The 17,732-nt window shown below is 38.2% G+C and overlaps 8 protein-coding genes and 3 non-coding genes across 11 annotated transcripts; 5 read left to right on the forward strand and 6 right to left on the reverse strand.

The window, feature by feature from the left end:
• Positions 1-144: 144 nt before the first annotated feature.
• On the reverse strand, positions 145-1,436 carry hom2 (aspartate semialdehyde dehydrogenase Hom2; the record flags this gene model as incomplete). The annotated part of the gene is made up of 2 exons (XM_056182902.1): positions 145-1,181; positions 1,400-1,436. 2 exons carry the CDS (start codon positions 1,434-1,436, stop codon positions 145-147), a joined length of 1,074 nt encoding a protein of 357 aa, XP_056039119.1.
• A 545-nt stretch (positions 1,437-1,981) lies between these two features.
• Positions 1,982-4,412, reverse strand: SOMG_04116 (SPX/EXS domain protein; the record flags this gene model as incomplete). The annotated part of the gene is made up of 8 exons (XM_056182903.1): positions 1,982-2,173; positions 2,222-3,313; positions 3,359-3,631; positions 3,679-3,986; positions 4,018-4,025; positions 4,122-4,275; positions 4,325-4,350; positions 4,399-4,412. The coding sequence occupies 8 exons, from the start codon at positions 4,410-4,412 to the stop codon at positions 1,982-1,984; spliced, it is 2,067 nt and encodes a 688-aa protein (XP_056039156.1).
• Positions 4,413-5,112: 700 nt separating this feature from the next.
• On the forward strand, positions 5,113-5,374 carry SOMG_04117 (uncharacterized protein; the record flags this gene model as incomplete). Its single annotated transcript, XM_056182904.1, has 2 exons — positions 5,113-5,298; positions 5,369-5,374. 2 exons carry the CDS (start codon positions 5,113-5,115, stop codon positions 5,372-5,374), a joined length of 192 nt encoding a protein of 63 aa, XP_056039154.1.
• A 113-nt stretch (positions 5,375-5,487) lies between these two features.
• ppk38 (Ark1/Prk1 family protein kinase Ppk38) lies at positions 5,488-7,574 on the forward strand (the record flags this gene model as incomplete). Its single annotated transcript, XM_056182905.1, has 4 exons — positions 5,488-5,611; positions 5,663-5,793; positions 5,841-6,288; positions 6,343-7,574. 4 exons carry the CDS (start codon positions 5,488-5,490, stop codon positions 7,572-7,574), a joined length of 1,935 nt encoding a protein of 644 aa, XP_056038921.1.
• Positions 7,575-7,779: 205 nt separating this feature from the next.
• Positions 7,780-9,205, forward strand: mug170 (arrestin family membrane adaptor Mug170; the record flags this gene model as incomplete). Its single annotated transcript, XM_056182906.1, has 4 exons — positions 7,780-8,492; positions 8,536-8,785; positions 8,833-9,113; positions 9,163-9,205. 4 exons carry the CDS (start codon positions 7,780-7,782, stop codon positions 9,203-9,205), a joined length of 1,287 nt encoding a protein of 428 aa, XP_056038920.1.
• Positions 9,206-9,596: 391 nt separating this feature from the next.
• pal1 (membrane associated protein Pal1) lies at positions 9,597-11,164 on the reverse strand (the record flags this gene model as incomplete). The annotated part of the gene is made up of 2 exons (XM_056182907.1): positions 9,597-10,733; positions 10,991-11,164. 2 exons carry the CDS (start codon positions 11,162-11,164, stop codon positions 9,597-9,599), a joined length of 1,311 nt encoding a protein of 436 aa, XP_056039009.1.
• A 617-nt stretch (positions 11,165-11,781) lies between these two features.
• On the reverse strand, positions 11,782-13,197 carry are2 (acyl-coA-sterol acyltransferase Are2; the record flags this gene model as incomplete). Its single annotated transcript, XM_056182908.1, has 1 exon — positions 11,782-13,197. One exon carries the CDS (start codon positions 13,195-13,197, stop codon positions 11,782-11,784), a length of 1,416 nt encoding a protein of 471 aa, XP_056039392.1.
• An 838-nt stretch (positions 13,198-14,035) lies between these two features.
• Positions 14,036-14,109, forward strand: SOMG_20203. Its single transcript has one exon. It is a non-coding gene; the product is annotated as a tRNA-Ala (tRNA).
• A 449-nt stretch (positions 14,110-14,558) lies between these two features.
• On the reverse strand, positions 14,559-14,673 carry SOMG_10101. Its single transcript, XR_008803634.1, has one exon. It is a non-coding gene; the product is annotated as a 5S ribosomal RNA (ribosomal RNA).
• Positions 14,674-14,809: 136 nt separating this feature from the next.
• SOMG_20204 lies at positions 14,810-14,880 on the reverse strand. Its single transcript has one exon. It is a non-coding gene; the product is annotated as a tRNA-Gly (tRNA).
• A 559-nt stretch (positions 14,881-15,439) lies between these two features.
• Positions 15,440-17,347, forward strand: enp2 (rRNA processing protein Enp2; the record flags this gene model as incomplete). The annotated part of the gene is made up of 1 exon (XM_056182909.1): positions 15,440-17,347. One exon carries the CDS (start codon positions 15,440-15,442, stop codon positions 17,345-17,347), a length of 1,908 nt encoding a protein of 635 aa, XP_056039715.1.
• Between the last annotated feature and the right edge of the window lie 385 nt (positions 17,348-17,732).

Genomic DNA, 17,732 nt, shown 5'->3' on the forward strand with positions numbered 1-17,732 from the left:
AAAGGACAAGACGGGAATCAAAGATTTAGCAGTAATAAAAAAACCCAACCTTTTTTCTATTTAAAAAGGAAGCAAAAAAGCAAAAACAATAAAAAAAGAGAATGAATACTTTTAAAAATATAACGGAAAGGGAAGTAAAGCAGATTACAAAAGACCCTTTTTGACAGCAACTTCAGCATTCAAAATACCAGCACCGGCGGCACCCAAAACAGTGTTGTGAACAAGAGAGACAAATTTAACGTCAAAAATAGAATCAGGTCGGATACGACCAACAGAAACAGCGTATCCATTTTGGTTTTCACGGTCTAAACGGGGTTGAGGACGGTCGGGACAAGATTCATCAAAGACAACAATAGCTTGCTTGGGAGCGCTGTGGCAGTCAAGCTTTTGAGCTTCACATACATAATCATTAAGAGCCTTATGAACATCGGAAACAGAAGGATTCGCCTTTGCAAATTTGACAGAGATGCACATTAAGTGACCGTCAATAACAGGCACCCGGTTACATTGAGCAGAAACAACGGTGTCGTTTAATTCAAAAGCAGATTGGCTTTCATTCACACCACCCAAAATCTTACGGGTTTCCCATTCAATCTTGTCTTCCTCGCCACTGATATAAGGGACAACGTTGTCCAACATATCGAGACAAGGAACACCAGGGTAGCCAGCACCAGAAATAGCTTGCATACTAACAACCGATACCTTGTCAATAGGACCAAAGGCATCTTGAAGGGCTTTAAGGGGTACGACAACGGCTGCAGTAGAGCAATTGGAGTTGGTAATAATGCAACCACGATCTAGGTTGTTCTCTTTGCGTTGAGATTTGAGGACATCCAGATGCTCAGTGTTGACAGTGGGAACGACTAAAGGAACATTTGGAGTTCTACGATAGTTCTTGGCATTGGAAAGAACAGGAATGTTTGCATCACGAAGGTTCTTTTCAATTTCACCAGCGAAATCAGAATCCAAACCGCTAAAGACAATGTCACATTGAGCGAATTCTTTAGCATCGCAGGACTTGACAATCATGTCGGTAACCTTCTTGGACATGGGGACGGATTGCTTCCATTTGGTTGCCTCCTTGTAAGACTTGCCGGCAGAGCGGGCAGAAGCACCAAGGACGGCAACCTCAAAGTTGGGATGATCAGAAAGAAGAGTTAAAAATCTTTGACCAACAGTACCTATAACAGTTAGCTATTGGATCTTCCTAACAGTGAAGAAACTTTAAGTGGCCTTTTTTGGATATGTACAGATTGAACGGGAACTATTATTCTTATTCAATAGACTTGCTTTCTTGCCATAGTACGTATTTGTTCAATTCTTTATTCTTAACGCGGGTTAAGAATCACTTTCAACCATAAAGCACCCAGCTTTCTTCAAAATGACCAATTGTACTTACCGGTAGCACCAAGAATACCTACTTTCTTAACAACCATTTTTTCCGTGAACGTCTAATGGAATATATGTTCTGAGTAAGATTGCCATGACCTGTGAAATTCTATGAATATTAAGATGGAAATAGAGATCAATTAACGATCGTTAATTTGTGGTAAGGAGCATTTAACGATATGAAAGAAAATCTCATTAGTAAATATCAACATTTTTAGCAAGAATACATCAAGGTAAACAATGAAACGAAATTATCATAGTCAGTCTATCATAATCATCAACAACAAAAAAAAAGGATTAAGGGGTATTCTAATTGGTAATCGTAAGGATGGTTTTTGAAGGAAGGAGAATAAATCGCTTTTCTGTGATTAGGGTAATCTATACGGTCCTTTCAATGAAGAAACTGTAAATAGGTTTCCTTCCAACTACCACTTTAACAGGACTTTTTCAAGTAATTCCCGCTCTCCGATCAAGGATGGGAGCTTTAAGATACCATCGTATTAAATAATTCCTTGGTACATAAATAGAATAACTGATGAACATTCCGTTCGATATACAGTAAACGGATATATAAAGGGAAAGAAGGATGTATTTATTCTTCAAGTCCCATTTCTGAGCGTGGATCATAAGACATATCCATGTTAGTATGAGCATCTATTGGTTCATCTCCGGAATCGTCATCATCACTAGCCTGGGTTTCCCTTCCAGATACGGGCTGTGGAAACCTGTCCGCAGGTGACCGAATAAAATCTATCTTCAATTCTCGAGCTGCACGCAGATTCTCCTACAGAAAAGCTGTTAGTCACAAAACAATGCGCTCGATAACACCTACCCTATTGTATATTTCTTCGTTCTCGACTCGCAAAACATTCCATAGGCACCGGCGAAAAAGTTCGGAAAGTGTAATGAAGAAACTAATACCAGAGGAATGCTGAATGTGGTTAGGAAAGATAGTGTAGAAGATAAATGCTATTCGAATCACGAAGTTGAATATCATTGCCAATGCGTAAGGCCATATCCTCTTTAGTAAACGATGTTTACGAAACTCCCAGCGGTCGTCTTTGCGTATAAATAAAGACCAATCCATGGTTATATCCCATGTGTATGAAAACATAGCATTAATTCCAGCAAATATTGTATAGCAAATACGATATTTTAAACCAACTTTTCGTCTATATAAACTTAGTAGCATTTGTGTACAGACTGTAAACATATACTTTAAAGCATTGACTAAATGCGGAAACATCTGCAGGGAGTCGGCATATCTTCGAAAGCACTGAAAAATACGTAAAATTGCTGGTAACGTTGTAAAAAACCCAAGAAGAGGAGAATTTGACGAGTTGCAAAGATGAGGTTCGTTCCAGTGTCTACTATACAAGCAGAAAAAAAGAGAAACATTACCCGCGACATAAATTAAGCTTACCATCTGGTCAGCGAAAAAGAAATCTTGAAAATGAACTGAAGAAAATCCAGAAAGAAAGACCCGGATAAGTTGAAGAAGAAAATATTTTCTTGACCGCCAATACGGAAGAAATCGAGGAAAGATGCAAATTACGCCTGCCACTCCTAAAAAAAGGGCTGGAAAATAATTTGTAAATCCAGGGAAAAAATCTCGCATACAAAGCCAAAAGAAGAGTGAAAAGATAAAAAACATGAGTGAATAAATCTCCATATGCTGTCTCCAATTCAAGGTTTCTCTTTGGTTGAATTCAAAAATTAGGATATAGTTCACTCTAGTTTTTTCCCAGTAATAACAATCTAATGAAAACAAAACAAATACCAAAATAAGTAACAAAAAGCCACCCCAAACTTGAAGAAGATACCGATGTTGCTCATCACCATTATAATAACAAATACCTTCTATAGCAAGAGGGATTCCTGCCCCATAAAGAAGGCCAAATCGCATTGTATTAAACGAATAATCCTGAAAACCGTTAGTATACAATAGTATTATGAAAATCCTTTGTACCTGCTTGTGACGTAAAGAACGTAACTGTTCAAGAGCAAGCTTTCTGTCTCCTTTTGTAAAAACGTTGGCAAACGCATCTTCAATCCTTGTTTGCCATTGGCCGGTTATAGCAGTATTTGTAAAAGAAAAATTAGATAGGTAATTCATCCATCTTGTTTGCAACTGTGTGTGAAAAATCTTATCATATTTTTTAATAATCTTCCGGAATGCCTGTTCATTCAAGCTTTGGTACTGTAGAATAAGTTTTAAGTAATCATAGAATTCCATCATCACCTACACAGTTAGCAGAAGTAGTAAACTGTTTAACTCAGTTATCTTACCACTTTCAGTTTCGACTTTAATTTACGGTAACTAACGTCAGGAGTGTATGCATCTGTCGGTACACCCTTTCGGGCAGGAATACGAAAGACTGGTTGAAAATTAGTCGTAAGAGACTTAAAATATTGTCGGACCCTCGAGGGGTACTTTTGCTTTATTGTATGTGTCACATCTTCTTTCTCTTTCTTCTTGTCTTTTAGCTTTTCGTAGATATGTATTTGATCGTAAATCATATCTAGGCGTTCCCCGGCCTCATTAGTCAACTTTTCAAAGAAGCTTTGAATTTTCGCTAACTGTTGATCAAGAAATTCTTGAAAAATGGGATGAAATCGAAAATTAACCGCTAAGGCTGGTTAGAATGAATATTCATATAGGCAAAGCACTATGTGCATACCAAGTCTGCACAATTAGTTAGTAAATAATAAAGCGGAATTGCTTTGGATACCTTTGAATCGTCTTTCCGTAATAGTTGGTGCTGTCTGCTGAGGAAAGGAAAGATGCTTCACTCAATTGTTTGGGCAATCCTTCACCAGGGTTCTTTTGAATTGCCCCTATAATTTTTTTTGCTTTCTTGTAATCAAAGTAAGTAGACGCCCATTCTCAAATATTGGTTAGATTTCAGTTGGATTTCCATTATAAAGCAATTACCTTCTACTAATTCTCCTTCAATAACCCTGTTGTCGTTAATAATGGTTCCGTACTAATACTTTCAATTTATTTACTTTCCAAATTTCATTCTGCTAAGGCTTCGACGACATTAGGCAAATGAGTAAAACAGGGAAGAGACTAGTCCTTGACTTGGTCAGAATGAACGTTTCGACGATAGCAGATGGTTCTTAGCAATTGCATAAACGTTTGGATGCAAAAAACAAATAAAGCTTGGAACCTGAATTTGGGAATACTAAGTTTTCTACACAGTCTTGGAGTAGTCAAGCGCAGACCATGAAAGGGTAAATTCTAAAAAACATATTATTCTATATTTTGCAGGTAGAAGAATATAAAAGCAATTGATTAAGGTAGATAAATTCTTATTTAATATTGCCAAAAAACATTAATTATGTGTATTCTTACCAGATGAACATACTCACGAACTTAAATGCTAGGCGTTTAGAAGAAACTAGAGGAAAAGAAGAAGAAAATAATGGTTTGTAAAATATTTTTCACGTTTCTTTGTATATCCTTTTGATAGAATGGAAACTCTTCCGAGGTCATCTTTGCTGTCCCGAGAATTGGAACATGGAAAGAAGGTGAACTCTTCAAAGAAAGAGTAGCTTGATTCTAAAACGCTATAGTTGTATGCTTACCTGATTGATGATATGAACGCTATGCTATGCCTACAATATCATCAAAGCTCGACCTTCAAAAGTCCTATTGTTGCCTTCACTTAAACTTGACGAAAAAAGCATTCTTCCCTGTTGAATTGTAATCTTATAATCATGCAAGATGTTGTTCATGTAATGAATGTGTTTCAACGAGACAACCATTTGATGCATAGAGTACTCGCATCTAGCAAAACTCAAGGAAGAGGCCAGTATAATTCGTCTTCTAAAATTAATCCTTATGACAATAGCTCGGTAGTTATACAAGAGAAACCTCAGAAGCAATTCAAAGTTGATGCGAATGTTTGTGATATCATGGAACTTTACGAAATCATCCTTTTCATTAAATAGTTTCTAAAAAATAGTTTAATAGGTATAAACAAGGATTGATACTTCCCGTCTAATGCTTGCTATCATAGCGATGGATTCCACCTTCCGCGAACCACGAATCGGCTGGTGTACACAAAAGGCCGATTTCTGTTAAATTTTACGATGGATGCATCATGGGATCCTTCTTTTCTCCCTAAGACGCCTCTTCCTGCAGGCTTATTGCCTTCTGGCTATAACTTTCAAGTTGAGAAGTTCGATGTTACTATAGTACGATACATCGCTGAAGGTAATAATTGACCTTAAACCCAGATTTGTTCCTTCTAACCATAATTACCAGGTGGTTTCTCCCATGTTTATCTCGTAAAGGTGCGCGCGCCCGGTGAGGCTACTCGAGAAGCTGTGCTGAAACGCATATTTGCTACGGATGCTCTTGCTCTTAAGGCTGTCTATGAAGAAGTGAATACTATGGTACGTTTTTTGAAACAATCAATAGTAGCTTACCCTTCCTTATGTAGAAACTGGTTTCAAATCACAAACGATGTGTTTCTTACTACGGATCTGAATTCTTTTCCGCCGGAAAGAGTCGATTTGAATCCCTCGTATTATTAGAATACTGCTCTGGGGGTGGTTTAATTGACTTTATGAACAGCAGATTGCAAATTCGATTAACCGAGTCAGAAATACTAAAAATTGCTTCTCATGTTACAGAAGCTGTGGCTTCAATGCATTATCTCCGTCCTCCACTTATTCACAGAGATCTGAAAATAGAAAATGTTTTGCTGGCAGCTCCTAACTTTTATAAACTTTGTGATTTTGGCAGTGCTTGCCATCCAATTCCGAGTCCGAAAACACCGGTTGAAATTCAACAAGTTGAATATAATGTTGAGAAATTTACAACTTGGCAATACAGATGTCCTGAAATGCTTGAGTTGCGTCGGGGTTATGGAATTGATGAGAAAAGTGGTAAGTAACACAAAGCTTAGAATCATCCCGCTAAATTTCTAATGCTTATTTTAGATATATGGGCTTTGGGTATTTTGTTTTACAAATTATGCTATTATACTACTCCTTTTGAACAGCAAGGTCCTCTTGCTATTTTGAACGTGAACTACGTGTTTCCCCCGTTGCCTTCCTACTCTAGTCGCCTAAAACGCTTAATATCTGCTTTACTGCAGCCTAATCCATGGCAGCGGCCAAACATTTATCAAACCTTGACAGAAATTTGTCATATGCAAAATGTACCTGTACCGATAAAGGATATATACGACGGCAGAAATTCGTCAAGTTGTAATCCTTCTGGTTCTGAGTATTTACAAATAGCCTCAAATGTGGAAAATAGTAGGCTGCATCCTAGTCAGTCAATCGGAGCAATACACACAAACTTACCGCGTATGTCTCGTCAAGGTGTCCCCGCTGCCGCAGCTATCCCAATGTCTTCTAACTCGGGACTTAATCCGGGGAAGCCGCCTTTTCCTTTGACAAAGCCGAAACAGCATGGCTCATTGGCTGCAAAGGTTCCACCTAAACCATTTCCATCCGCTCTTGGTAGAAATGTTTCATCATCTCCTTTTGATAAAAATGCACAGCCATCACCTGCAAAGGCCAAAACACCGGAACTCACTAGTATAAAAGCAGCCAATCCTCCTAAAGCGACTTTGGATATAGCAGATAACGTTTTTTCTTCCACCTACCGTAACCCTCCAGGAAAGGAAGAAAGGGACTCAGACAAATCGACATTTGCGAACGCGGTAATGACTCAAAAGTCTTCTGAGTCGGCGTCTTCGTTACCGGTCTTAACAGCGCCTAGATCCGAGTCTCCGCCCAAGGTGAATTCACTTATCAGTAAATGGAATAATGTTGCACGCCCACAATCATTACCAAATTTAGAGAATCGTCGATCTGTACCACAGATTCCTCGTAAACCCGGTTATTTATCTGGAAATAGTCAATCTTCAATGAGCTCGCCGTTTCCTCAAGCCTCTATATCAGTAAACCACCTTCCTGAACCCAAGAAACCAAACAAACCATCTTTTGAATCGTGTCCGGAAAAGCGAAAAATAGATGCTCATTCAATCCCACCAATTGAGTCGGATGAAAAGGTTGATTCTATAGGAAATGTTAAAGAAGGTGATCCACCATTCGTAAGTATCACAGAAAGAATGAATCAATTGTTATCAGGAAAGGAGTATCAAAAGGCATCAGTCGAAGGATATGGAAAATATACGGATCGCAATACAATTACTAAATAATGAATTTTGTCATGATTTTTTATTAGAAAGGAAAGAAAAAAGTAGATATATTATCATTGCTTTATGAATAAAATGGTTTGTATTTATATGTTGGCGCGGAATTTATTATAGTGCTCATCATTGTTTATTTACTTCTGTTTTGCCTGTTTATGTTTCTCAAGTACACAAAAAGGACCTGTAATTAGCCTGATACCACGTTAATAAAATGAAGATTTTAAAGAGATTGCCTTCATGTTTTACAAATAAAAGCCCGCCATTGTTATACGAGAAGGAAAGCAACAGTGAAACTTGTTCGTTGCAAAGTTCGAAATCTCACTGGGGACTATCTGAAGCAGAAACGCTCACAGACGGGCTTTATGATTGTGAATTGAATGGGGATTTCGGAAAAACGAAGCATCTCTCACCAGCATTAGAATGGAGAGATCCTCTTTACTCCGGTCAAAGAGAAAAAACACTGTTTCCAGTAACTAAGAGTCCGATCAGGAAGTCAAAACTTCAACTTCTAGACTTATCAAAGAACAAATTCATAGACACAAAGAACTTAAAGCTTGCAATCACTCTACCAGAAGGACCACTGTATGCCGGCACACTTATCAAAGGACACATTTGGTTGTCCTATGATCCTCTTCTCGATCAAGATGATTCCATCTGTATGACACAACTCTATATTGATTTCTTTGGCGCCTTGAACTTGAAAACCGCAACAGAGCCCTTCTTTTCGGTGTCAGAAAAGTATTCCCTCCAGCATGCTTTGCCTGCAAACCAAACAAAGCCAGGAGCATTTTCTTCCAACGAATTTGGTTTCCTACTTAAAGAGCCTTGCAAATTTAGCTTTCCATTTGCGTTTGTTGTTCCTTTAGATCTCGGACCGGGAACGCTGAAAACGCAAAAATTGCAACTTTCATATTCCTTCTCTGCGTATGAAAGCTCTCTGCCTAATTATATACTAACTTAAAAATAGAACTATATTTTTCTCTTCCCTTTCAGGCGAAGCTCGGTTTACCAGAACATCCATTGAGAAAACAATACTTCCATCTATGAACGAGAATATCGCTTCGATCACAAACAAAATCGATTGTGAAAATAGGATCGACTCAAAAAGGCTTGAAACCCCAAAACTTTCACTCAGAATATCCATATCCCGATCATTGTTTTTAAGTGGTGAAGACGTTGGGCTAAGTATTAGTTATAACAGCAAATCTCAATCCGTAGTATGTCTCTCTTAAACTTCACTCTTCCTTTGCTAACGAACCTCCAGGTCCGTTCTATTAACGTCTACTTGTTAGAGTATATTCAGTTGTTGAAAATCGACTCACGCCTAAATCAAGCTTTGAAAGCACCACCAAAAAAGACAGGAAAGGTCATTTTGAAACGAAAAGTAACATCTCAAGATGCTAGTCATTACAATATTTCTCCTCAACCAGGGCAATTATACATCTCCTTGAGGTTACCAGAATCCTGTAGATCCATAGAAACAAACGCCCAGATTCGCATATCCTACACAATAAAGGTCTCTTTAAAAACAGTCTTACATTCGAAGTGAGTATCAAAACTATTCCGTGATATTGGCAAACTAACAAACGTTTAGACTGACAGAAGCCTATCTTCCTATAACAATCTTGCATGCGTAAACATGATTTGGAGATTAAAGCATATTTTACTTCATGGAATCACTTTTATGAAATAACTGAACCTATTTGGCTTAATTAGACTGGAAACCAGAGGAAATCAAATCAGAAAGTGATTACAGGGGACTCTACTGAAATCGTTTCCTAAATGCATCAAGTACTTTAGGTTCAAAACCATAATATAAGAACTTCATACGGAAAACCAAATATAATAGAAAATAAAAGCATCACGAATAGATTATAGAACGAAAAAAAGATACTTGCAGGAAATAAGAATAAAAATGCAACCACAAAAAATAAACGAAAACAACACGTGTTTAAAATAAGATAAATCAAGGATAATAAAATAGATAATAACTTAAAAAATGCCCTGAGGAACAGATGTATTAGGTCTTTAAGACTTTCGTCTGCTGAATAGTCTTCGGAACAAGTTCATTTTTTTGGGTTTCGATTGTTCTTTGGCAGTCAAGGGAAGAGATGTTTGTGACTGGGTATGAACTGGGTAAGGGCGTGTGTTTAAGCCACCATTTCTTCTCTTTGGTGGGGGAGGTGCCTTCTTCGATGAGGGTGTTATCTGAGAGTCTCGTGATTGGGAAATACTATCATCACTTCCATACTCGTCAACATTGGATATAGGTTTCAAAGCTTGAGGCGACGCTAGCGGGGATTTACGGACATCCAGAGCAGACCTTGAACGGTAATTACTGGGTAAAGTAGAGGAACGAGAGAGGTTGCCGGTACGCCCGAGATTGAGTCGTCGCATTAAAGAATTCTTTCTGTGGAGACCAGCTCTTTCCATGGCCTGCAATTCTTCATTGCGAGCTATTGCGCGTTTAGAAGCAAGGGCACCTTCAATTCGAGTTGAATCTGTTAAACCGGGAGCATCAGTGCTACCGGCAGGAACCGGATTTTCTTCGTCATAAGTCATAGTACTAAACGGAGATTGAAGAATGGCTTTCGTACGAAGGTTATCGTGGATAGCCTTTCTACTGAAATCCTTTGGAGCAGAGGGGTCATGAAAGTTATTACCCACTTTTGGAATAGAGTTAGCAATACTGTCTTTTGGAAAAGCAGCCACTGGAGCTTTTTTCACGTTACGATTGCGGTGAGGTCGGCAAGCATCAAAAGGACCGTCATGATGGAAACTTCCTGAACCGTATATTCCTGTTACATCTAAACGATCAATTTGATCTAACGGTTCCTTCGTGATATTCTTATTTCGCTGACCTTCACGAACCGTCTTGTGTCGACGAATTTTACCCTTGACAGGGGAGTAACCGGATTGATTAGATGGAGAGGAGTCAGTTTTGGAAGGAGACCGGTAGCGGCCACTGGAGGATCCTACATGAGTGCTACGAGCACGTGATAATCGGTATGACGGAGGTCGGTCAGTACTCATAGAAGATAGAGGTCGAGCTGTGCTCAGAGATGAATTAGGACGAAATTCTAAAAGATCATGGCTTGTTTTAACGGGGCTAGAGGATTCGGTAGATACCGGTGAACGCACCGAATTTTTTTGCAAACTACTGAACTAATAAATAGTTAGTATACATAATGTAACACGGAACGAGAGAAGGCCGAGTTTAATAGTAGCTAGTTAATTCTGATAAATTAACACAATATGCTTTCGGATTCATTGAGTTTAACAAAATGTCTGTTTTCTTCTTCTTCTCTTGCTTATTCTAGCAATCACATTCGGCCATAGTACTCTTCCTTGTCTATCTCACTCCACAAATTTTACCGCAGAATTATTCTAGTCTACAATTCGTCGCCTAAACAAAGACTTACCAAATCATCTGCCAAAGACTCCATATAAGGATCATTCGTTCTAACCAAGTTTGGCGACAAGAAAGGATTCTTGCTGTTGTAAGTATCCATGTTTGATGAACCAGCAGGCACCTCTTCAGCGGACGATTGTCCCACATTTGCATTCCTTAAGAACGGATTCTCAGTCGCCATCATCCCGTACTCTCCTCCCAGGAAAAATAGAAAAGTATAATTAAAAGATTGACGACAAAATGAGCGTACGACTTATGCTGTTATTGAAAATTCTCCCGATTCTAGGATATATGTTCTTGTCAAATTCACCATACGTGGTAGTGAGAGTCTGCTCAAGAATTATCGTTAATTCGTGTTAATTATCATACCAATCTGTAAGGATGTCACTAACCAACCCTGTACATTACGAGGGTTGGTCTTCGTAGAATCATTACTTCGGTATCGTTAGTAAACAATCCATAGATGAAAAAAGATTTTGATGTTTAACCTGTGAATAAAATGATTGTTCGTACGTTTTACTACAATCAGAATAATTTTAGCAGGGTTTTTTGGAGAAGCATGGCATTTTACTACTAAAGCATCGTAGAGCAATGAAAGCAGTGCGAAGGAACAGGAACAATAATATCAGTATAGTCGTCTATTTAAATAATTATTAACATTTTCTTTCAAATAAATAAACTAAAAAGCAAGTTTTATGGAGCATCGTGATCCACGTAAAAGAGCATACAAGACAAGGTGGTTGATGCACACCTCAATCTGATTTCCATCCTTATAAAACCCGTCACTCAAATTACGTCTCTTTAGTACAAAATGTAGAGTACACCGATCAACGCAATCCCAATGAGGATAGAAACCCAGAAGGAAACGTTTCCAAGCAATCGATGCTTACGAATGAATTTCTGGCGTTGAATCAATATGGATGGTATTTGAGTCATTTGAAAAAATAAGCCGTAACCTCGAATTTTCTTTGTAATGCATGCCATTACTAGTTCATGCAATACAGAAGAAACAAAAAATGTTAGTGTAGTAGACGTCAATTTGGAAAAGATGATGTTAAAAGGGCAATAAACATGTCGAAACAAAAAGTAGTGAACTGGCTTGTTCCAGGTTCTAGCAAATTGGTCCCAAGTCCAACAGTTCCACCAATCATCGTAAAAATTCCTGTCAGCGAAGCGAGTGATTTCAGCGCTGAAATTACAGATGCCTTCAAAAATGACCCAAAATACTAGTAGGAAACTCAACATGAAAGGAAACATAAGATAGGTGACAGTCTTACCTAATTGAAGTACAAAGTAATAGGTAGATGCGTCTTCTGGAGCTTCCAAAACCCATCTAATAGCACGAAGTAAAATGGGAATCATGTAGTTTTCCGATATAATCACTAGCAAGAATATACAGCCAAATGTCCCAAGAGCACACTCAAGTAAGTACATAAAGCGAATGTGAGACGTCCTGGGAAAATAGAGCTGATAACATACGGTTGGCATAAACAAAAATGTTAGAGCATTGACAAACGTCAAATTCGCAGGGTATCGTTTACCGTGTTCATATATTGATTCTTCAAAAATCTTGAAATTTCTCTTTTCGGGCTCAGAGAGAGACATGGACTTTGCATGAAGCCTGCGTGCTTCATGGTAGCAGTACGAAAACCAACCGTTCACTGCGTTATAAGAATGGATTTTCATTAAAATGAGGAGAGAATGAAGGATAAAAAAAGAACGATGAGTCCAGGACCAGTCACTTAAGCAGCATCGCAATATACTGTGCACAAGAAAAGCCAAAATGGAAGCACTGTATAGATAAATACCTGAGCCATACCAGCGGAGAGTGCCTGAAGCAAACAGTTTTTGAAATGGAAAAGAAAGAAAAAACAGAGAAGACGTAAATAAGTCTGCCCTTGCGAGATCCAACAAATTCGTCTTAAAAAATTGAAAGATATTGTTTCCAAATAATTCTCCAGTTTTTTCTAAATTGTCCAAAGAATTAATTAGAATCATTGCGCCAACAGATACCCAGAAGAGAACAAAGAATCCCGTGAAGTCTATATTGTTTCGTTGATGAGTGCGAGTAAAAATGGAAGGAGTAGAAGTGTATTCTAGAGGGCGATACATCCTTTTTGGGTGTTTGTAGTCGACTTTTGGAGTTTCAGACATCCCAAAGTCCTTCTCGAGGTGACTCGAGGAAGACTCGCTTCTTGCTGGTGTTGCAGAAATCATTAGAAGGAATCCGCGAAATAGTCAGAAAGGATAAGTTTAAAACAGAAGAAGGAAATGCTTTACACTTGGAAATGGACGTTGTTTGTGAAATGGATTTTCAAAGTCGTAAGATCAATGAGAATAGTATAGTGCTGACGTTATTCTTAAAAGGCAAGAAGGATCCCGAAACTTCTCGATCCGAAGAAACGCCTGGACAATTGAAGATGTTTGAACTTTCTTCAAATTTTTTTTTTCTTTTTTTGTGAGCTTCGTTTGAAGGAAACGAGTTTTCCACAGAAAATTGAGGAATAAGACCACTACCGGGCGAAGTACTTTTGAATCTTCAAACGAAAATAGAAAGGAATAGATCACAAAAAAAGCCACTTTAAAGTACCCTTTAGCATAGAATAAAGGAAAAAAAAAAAACCAAGTTAAGGATGATAGTTAGAGGGAAAGTGTGAGAGATGCGTTGCCGACGCTCGCTCTGTACGTAGTACCCATGAACATCGGTATGACATTTTCAACGAAGTGTCATAGAGACAGCGCTCATTTCAGTATGGCATTTGTAAAAGAAGGATCCATCAAAGCTATCATTTATGAAAGGATATTTTTTCGTTAAAAAATTTGAAGTACCATGGCATACCTACTATGTTCTTACCTTATCGTAGAACCAAGAAAGCGGAAACCTCTTCAATGTGAAAAATGATCCTTTTGTAATTAAATAAATAAAAAAAAAAAGAAAAAAAAAAAAAGAGAGAATTCAAAGCAATCGTGGAAACAAAAGAAACCACTCATCGTAGCGCTTCAAGGGGTTCCTTTTTACTATATAAATTGTTCAATAATATAATATTGTATCTTCGGGCATGTGGTGTAGATGGTTATCACGCTTCCTTAGCATGGAAGAGGTCCCAGATTCGAGTTCTGGCTTGTCCAAATTTTTTCAGTCCATTTTCAAATTGAAATTGATTTTTATTATTATTGTTATTATAACTATTATTATAAGGATAAACAACATGGGTTGGAAACATGAACAACTGTGGGTCCCAACATGCATAGATAGTCTTTCAATACACGAGAGCAGTTTGTTTAATGGCTTGTCAGGATAAAAACAAATGTCGTAAATAAGTTTAAATTATTGAAATTCAATTCTTCATGAGAACGTTTAAAGGTCGAAAAAAGAAAAGTCACCTACTTTGTTTACAAAAATGTAAGCAAACGCAAGGCATCTATGACGCTGTATATATCTTGCAAATTCCCTAGTCAATAGGTAGGATTAATTTGCGTGGTCGATTTTTTATGTTAAATCAGTCAGGGTGTGATTGCTTTCATGCTTATTACCGACTCTAATTAGAAACCAGTGGTTAAATGAGTAAAAATTATAAAGCCTACAGCATTCCGGATTCCCATGTTGTCTCCAACCATAGTACTAACGAAACCCTCAGACGCTTAACTGCAGTGATCGGACGGGAACTGGTGTTTTCGCCTAGGTATGGCCGTAGACGACTGTTACTTTGTATGTGCTTATTTTTCCCCCTAAATTACTGGTTGAATAGTGCTAAATAAGAGTGAAACCATAAGGATGGGGATTTGTCATCGCCAAATTTTTTGGAACGAAGAGCCAAAAAGGAAAACTTGCTTCGGCCGGGAATCGAACCCGGGTCGCTTCGATGGCAACGAAGCATTATACCACTAAACCACCAAAGCAGCATTGTTGTTTTATGGCAAGCGAGGATTATGAAACGATGAAACATCATTATCATGATCGCAATCCTGAGTACTGATGGGACTAAAAAAAAAAAAAACATAAATTAATGTTTTATTAACAATGACTGATTCTGAACGCATTCACTTACAAAATCATCAGGTTTGCCAGAGTTTGTATCATAAACTGGCGGTTACCTATATTAGACGGATTGGAACAAAAAAGTGGAATTTTACACTATGGTAATGGGGGTCGAATTAACTAGAGAGTTTTTTTTGGTGGAATTTCTGTCACAACCGTTGATACTACAATACTTTCAAACAAACATCATACTAGCATACAAATCGTATTATATGAATTGTGCACTTCGTTATTACATGTTGGTTAGAAATACAGTATACGACACCAAATGTCGTTAAACTCCATGGATTGCTTCTACATTTTAGCCTTGTAAACTCCAATTTTCTCAAAGCAAAACACATTTGCAAAAAGAAGGGTAAAGAGGAGTAAGGGGGCTGTATCTTTATAAATTTACCAAGTCTTCATAAAAAAGAAGAAACAATGTCTCTTAAAGTACAGAATCCAAACAATGTGCGTGTCTATACAGTGTCAGGCGAAGGCGTGACCCAAAAATTGCCGGACTGGATTAGCAAAAAAAAGTTGAAAAAGGATTATGCCTTATCACATAGAATTGAGCTTCTTCAAGAGTTCGATTATCCAGAGGCTAGCAACCGCATCAAAGTTACACGAGATGGTAAATATGCCATGTCCACGGGCGTTTACAAGCCTCACATAAAAGTTTTTGATTTTGCTGAAATGTCGTTAAAATTTGAACGTCATACGGACACAGAGAATGTTCAATTTGAAATTCTTTCGGATGATTGGACAAAGAGTGTGCATCTACAAGCTGACCGTACGGTGGATTTTCACAGTCAGGGTGGTATTCATTATTCCACAAGAATTCCCAGATACGGTAGAGACCTGAAGTATCATTTTCCCAGCTGCGATCTCTACCTTGCGGCTGCTGGAGATGAAGTTTATCGTTTGAATTTGGAACAGGGTCGATTCTTAAACCCGTTTAAGATCGAAAGTGCTACCAGCGAAGAACCGACTGCTGGTGTGAATGTATTGGACATTAATCCATTGCATCAATTGTTGGCATTTGGTACCGATGCTGGTACTGTCGAATTTTGGGATCCTCGCGATCGTTCTCGAGTCGGCATTTTGGAAATGCCCTCTACTGTGCCTTCTTCTCCCTACACAAGTGCCAATCGTGCAGTCACTGCTTTGAGTTTTCGTAATGATGGTCTTAATCTCGCCGCTGGTTTATCTGACGGTGTATCTCTCTTATATGATTTGCGTTCTCCAAATCCCTACATGACTAAAGACCAAGGTTACAGCTTGCCTGTCAAAAACGTAAGCTGGCTTGACAGTGCTTTGGATGGCAGTGCCCGTGTTCTTACTGCAGATGCCAAAATTATCAAGATTTGGGAGAAGGATACGGGAAAACCATTTACCGCTATTGAACCTTCTGTAGATTTGAACGATGTGTGCCCGGTTCCTAATTCTGGCCTAATTTTCACTGCCAACGAGGGATCTCCTATGCATGCCTTTTATGTCCCTTCACTAAATCCCGCTCCTCGCTGGTGTTCCTTCCTTGACAATATTACAGAAGAAATGGAAGAAAACCCTACTCCCACAATTTATGACAACTATAAGTTTGTTACCAAAAAGGAACTTCTTAGTCTTGGTTTGGATCATCTTGTTGGAACGGGCGTTATTCGTGCTTACATGCACGGATTTTTCATCGACTCGCGTTTGTATGAAAAGGCTCGTTTGATTGCAAATCCCTTCTCTTACGAAGAGCATAGAAAGAAAGCCGTTAAAGAACGTCTTGAGAAGAAGCGTAGCAGTAAGATTCGTGCCCAGAATCGTCCCAAGGTTAATGCTACCTTGGCAACTCGTCTTGCTCACCAAGAAGCCAAGCTACGTAAGAAGGTTGGAGAAGAGAATGCACCCAGTATTCTTGAGGATGATCGTTTCAAGAATGCTTTCACTAATAGGGACTTTGAAGTTAATGAAGATACACTTGAATTTAAACAACTAAACCCCACCAAATCGACTAAACCTCAACTCACTGCTGCTGAAGAATCGGATGAAGAACACGAGCACACAAAAGGTGTACAATTAAGTTCAGATGAAAGTATTATGTCTGACGAAGATGTGGAAGAGCATGAAACATTTGATAATATATTGTCGAAGAGACAAACCGATCATGACAATAAGAAGCAAAAGGGAACCGAACAAACTATTCGCAGTACACCTTCTGGAATGGAAATGTCGTTCCAAGTTGAGAAGAAGAAGAAGAATAAACCAAGAGGTCAAAATGAAGAAGCTCTCAGCGGGAAAAAGAGGCAGAATACCGAAGGCCGTCGTTCTGCTAGCAAAAACGTTTTCCGGCAAATTTAGACAAATAATTGGGTTTATGTTAAATATGTAGCTTTTAAAAAGCTTTTTTTGGTTCAATAATTAAAATGGATATTTGGGATAATTGGTGTTTGGTGTTTTGTGTGCGGATATTTAGTGTATGAAACAAATTTAATAGATTTCAATAGAGAATAATATTATTTATGCTTTTAAGGATTGTTCTCAAAATAAGCAAGATATCTGACGTTTGATCACTGTCAGTCATTGTCGTTCAAAGAAGATAGCTACTAGTGACTATGAAAAAGAACGATAGACGAGCATCTAAATGGTATAACGTATATCTATCATCCTTTGTATATTAGCATACTTGTTGAAACCATAGTGGCTTTATTATCAGTAGTTGGAGCATTTCACGGAATTGTACGCT

The sequence above is a fragment of the Schizosaccharomyces osmophilus genome, chromosome 3, assembly GCF_027921745.1.
Source record: "Schizosaccharomyces osmophilus chromosome 3, complete sequence".
Taxonomy (NCBI): Eukaryota; Fungi; Ascomycota; class Schizosaccharomycetes; order Schizosaccharomycetales; family Schizosaccharomycetaceae; genus Schizosaccharomyces; species Schizosaccharomyces osmophilus.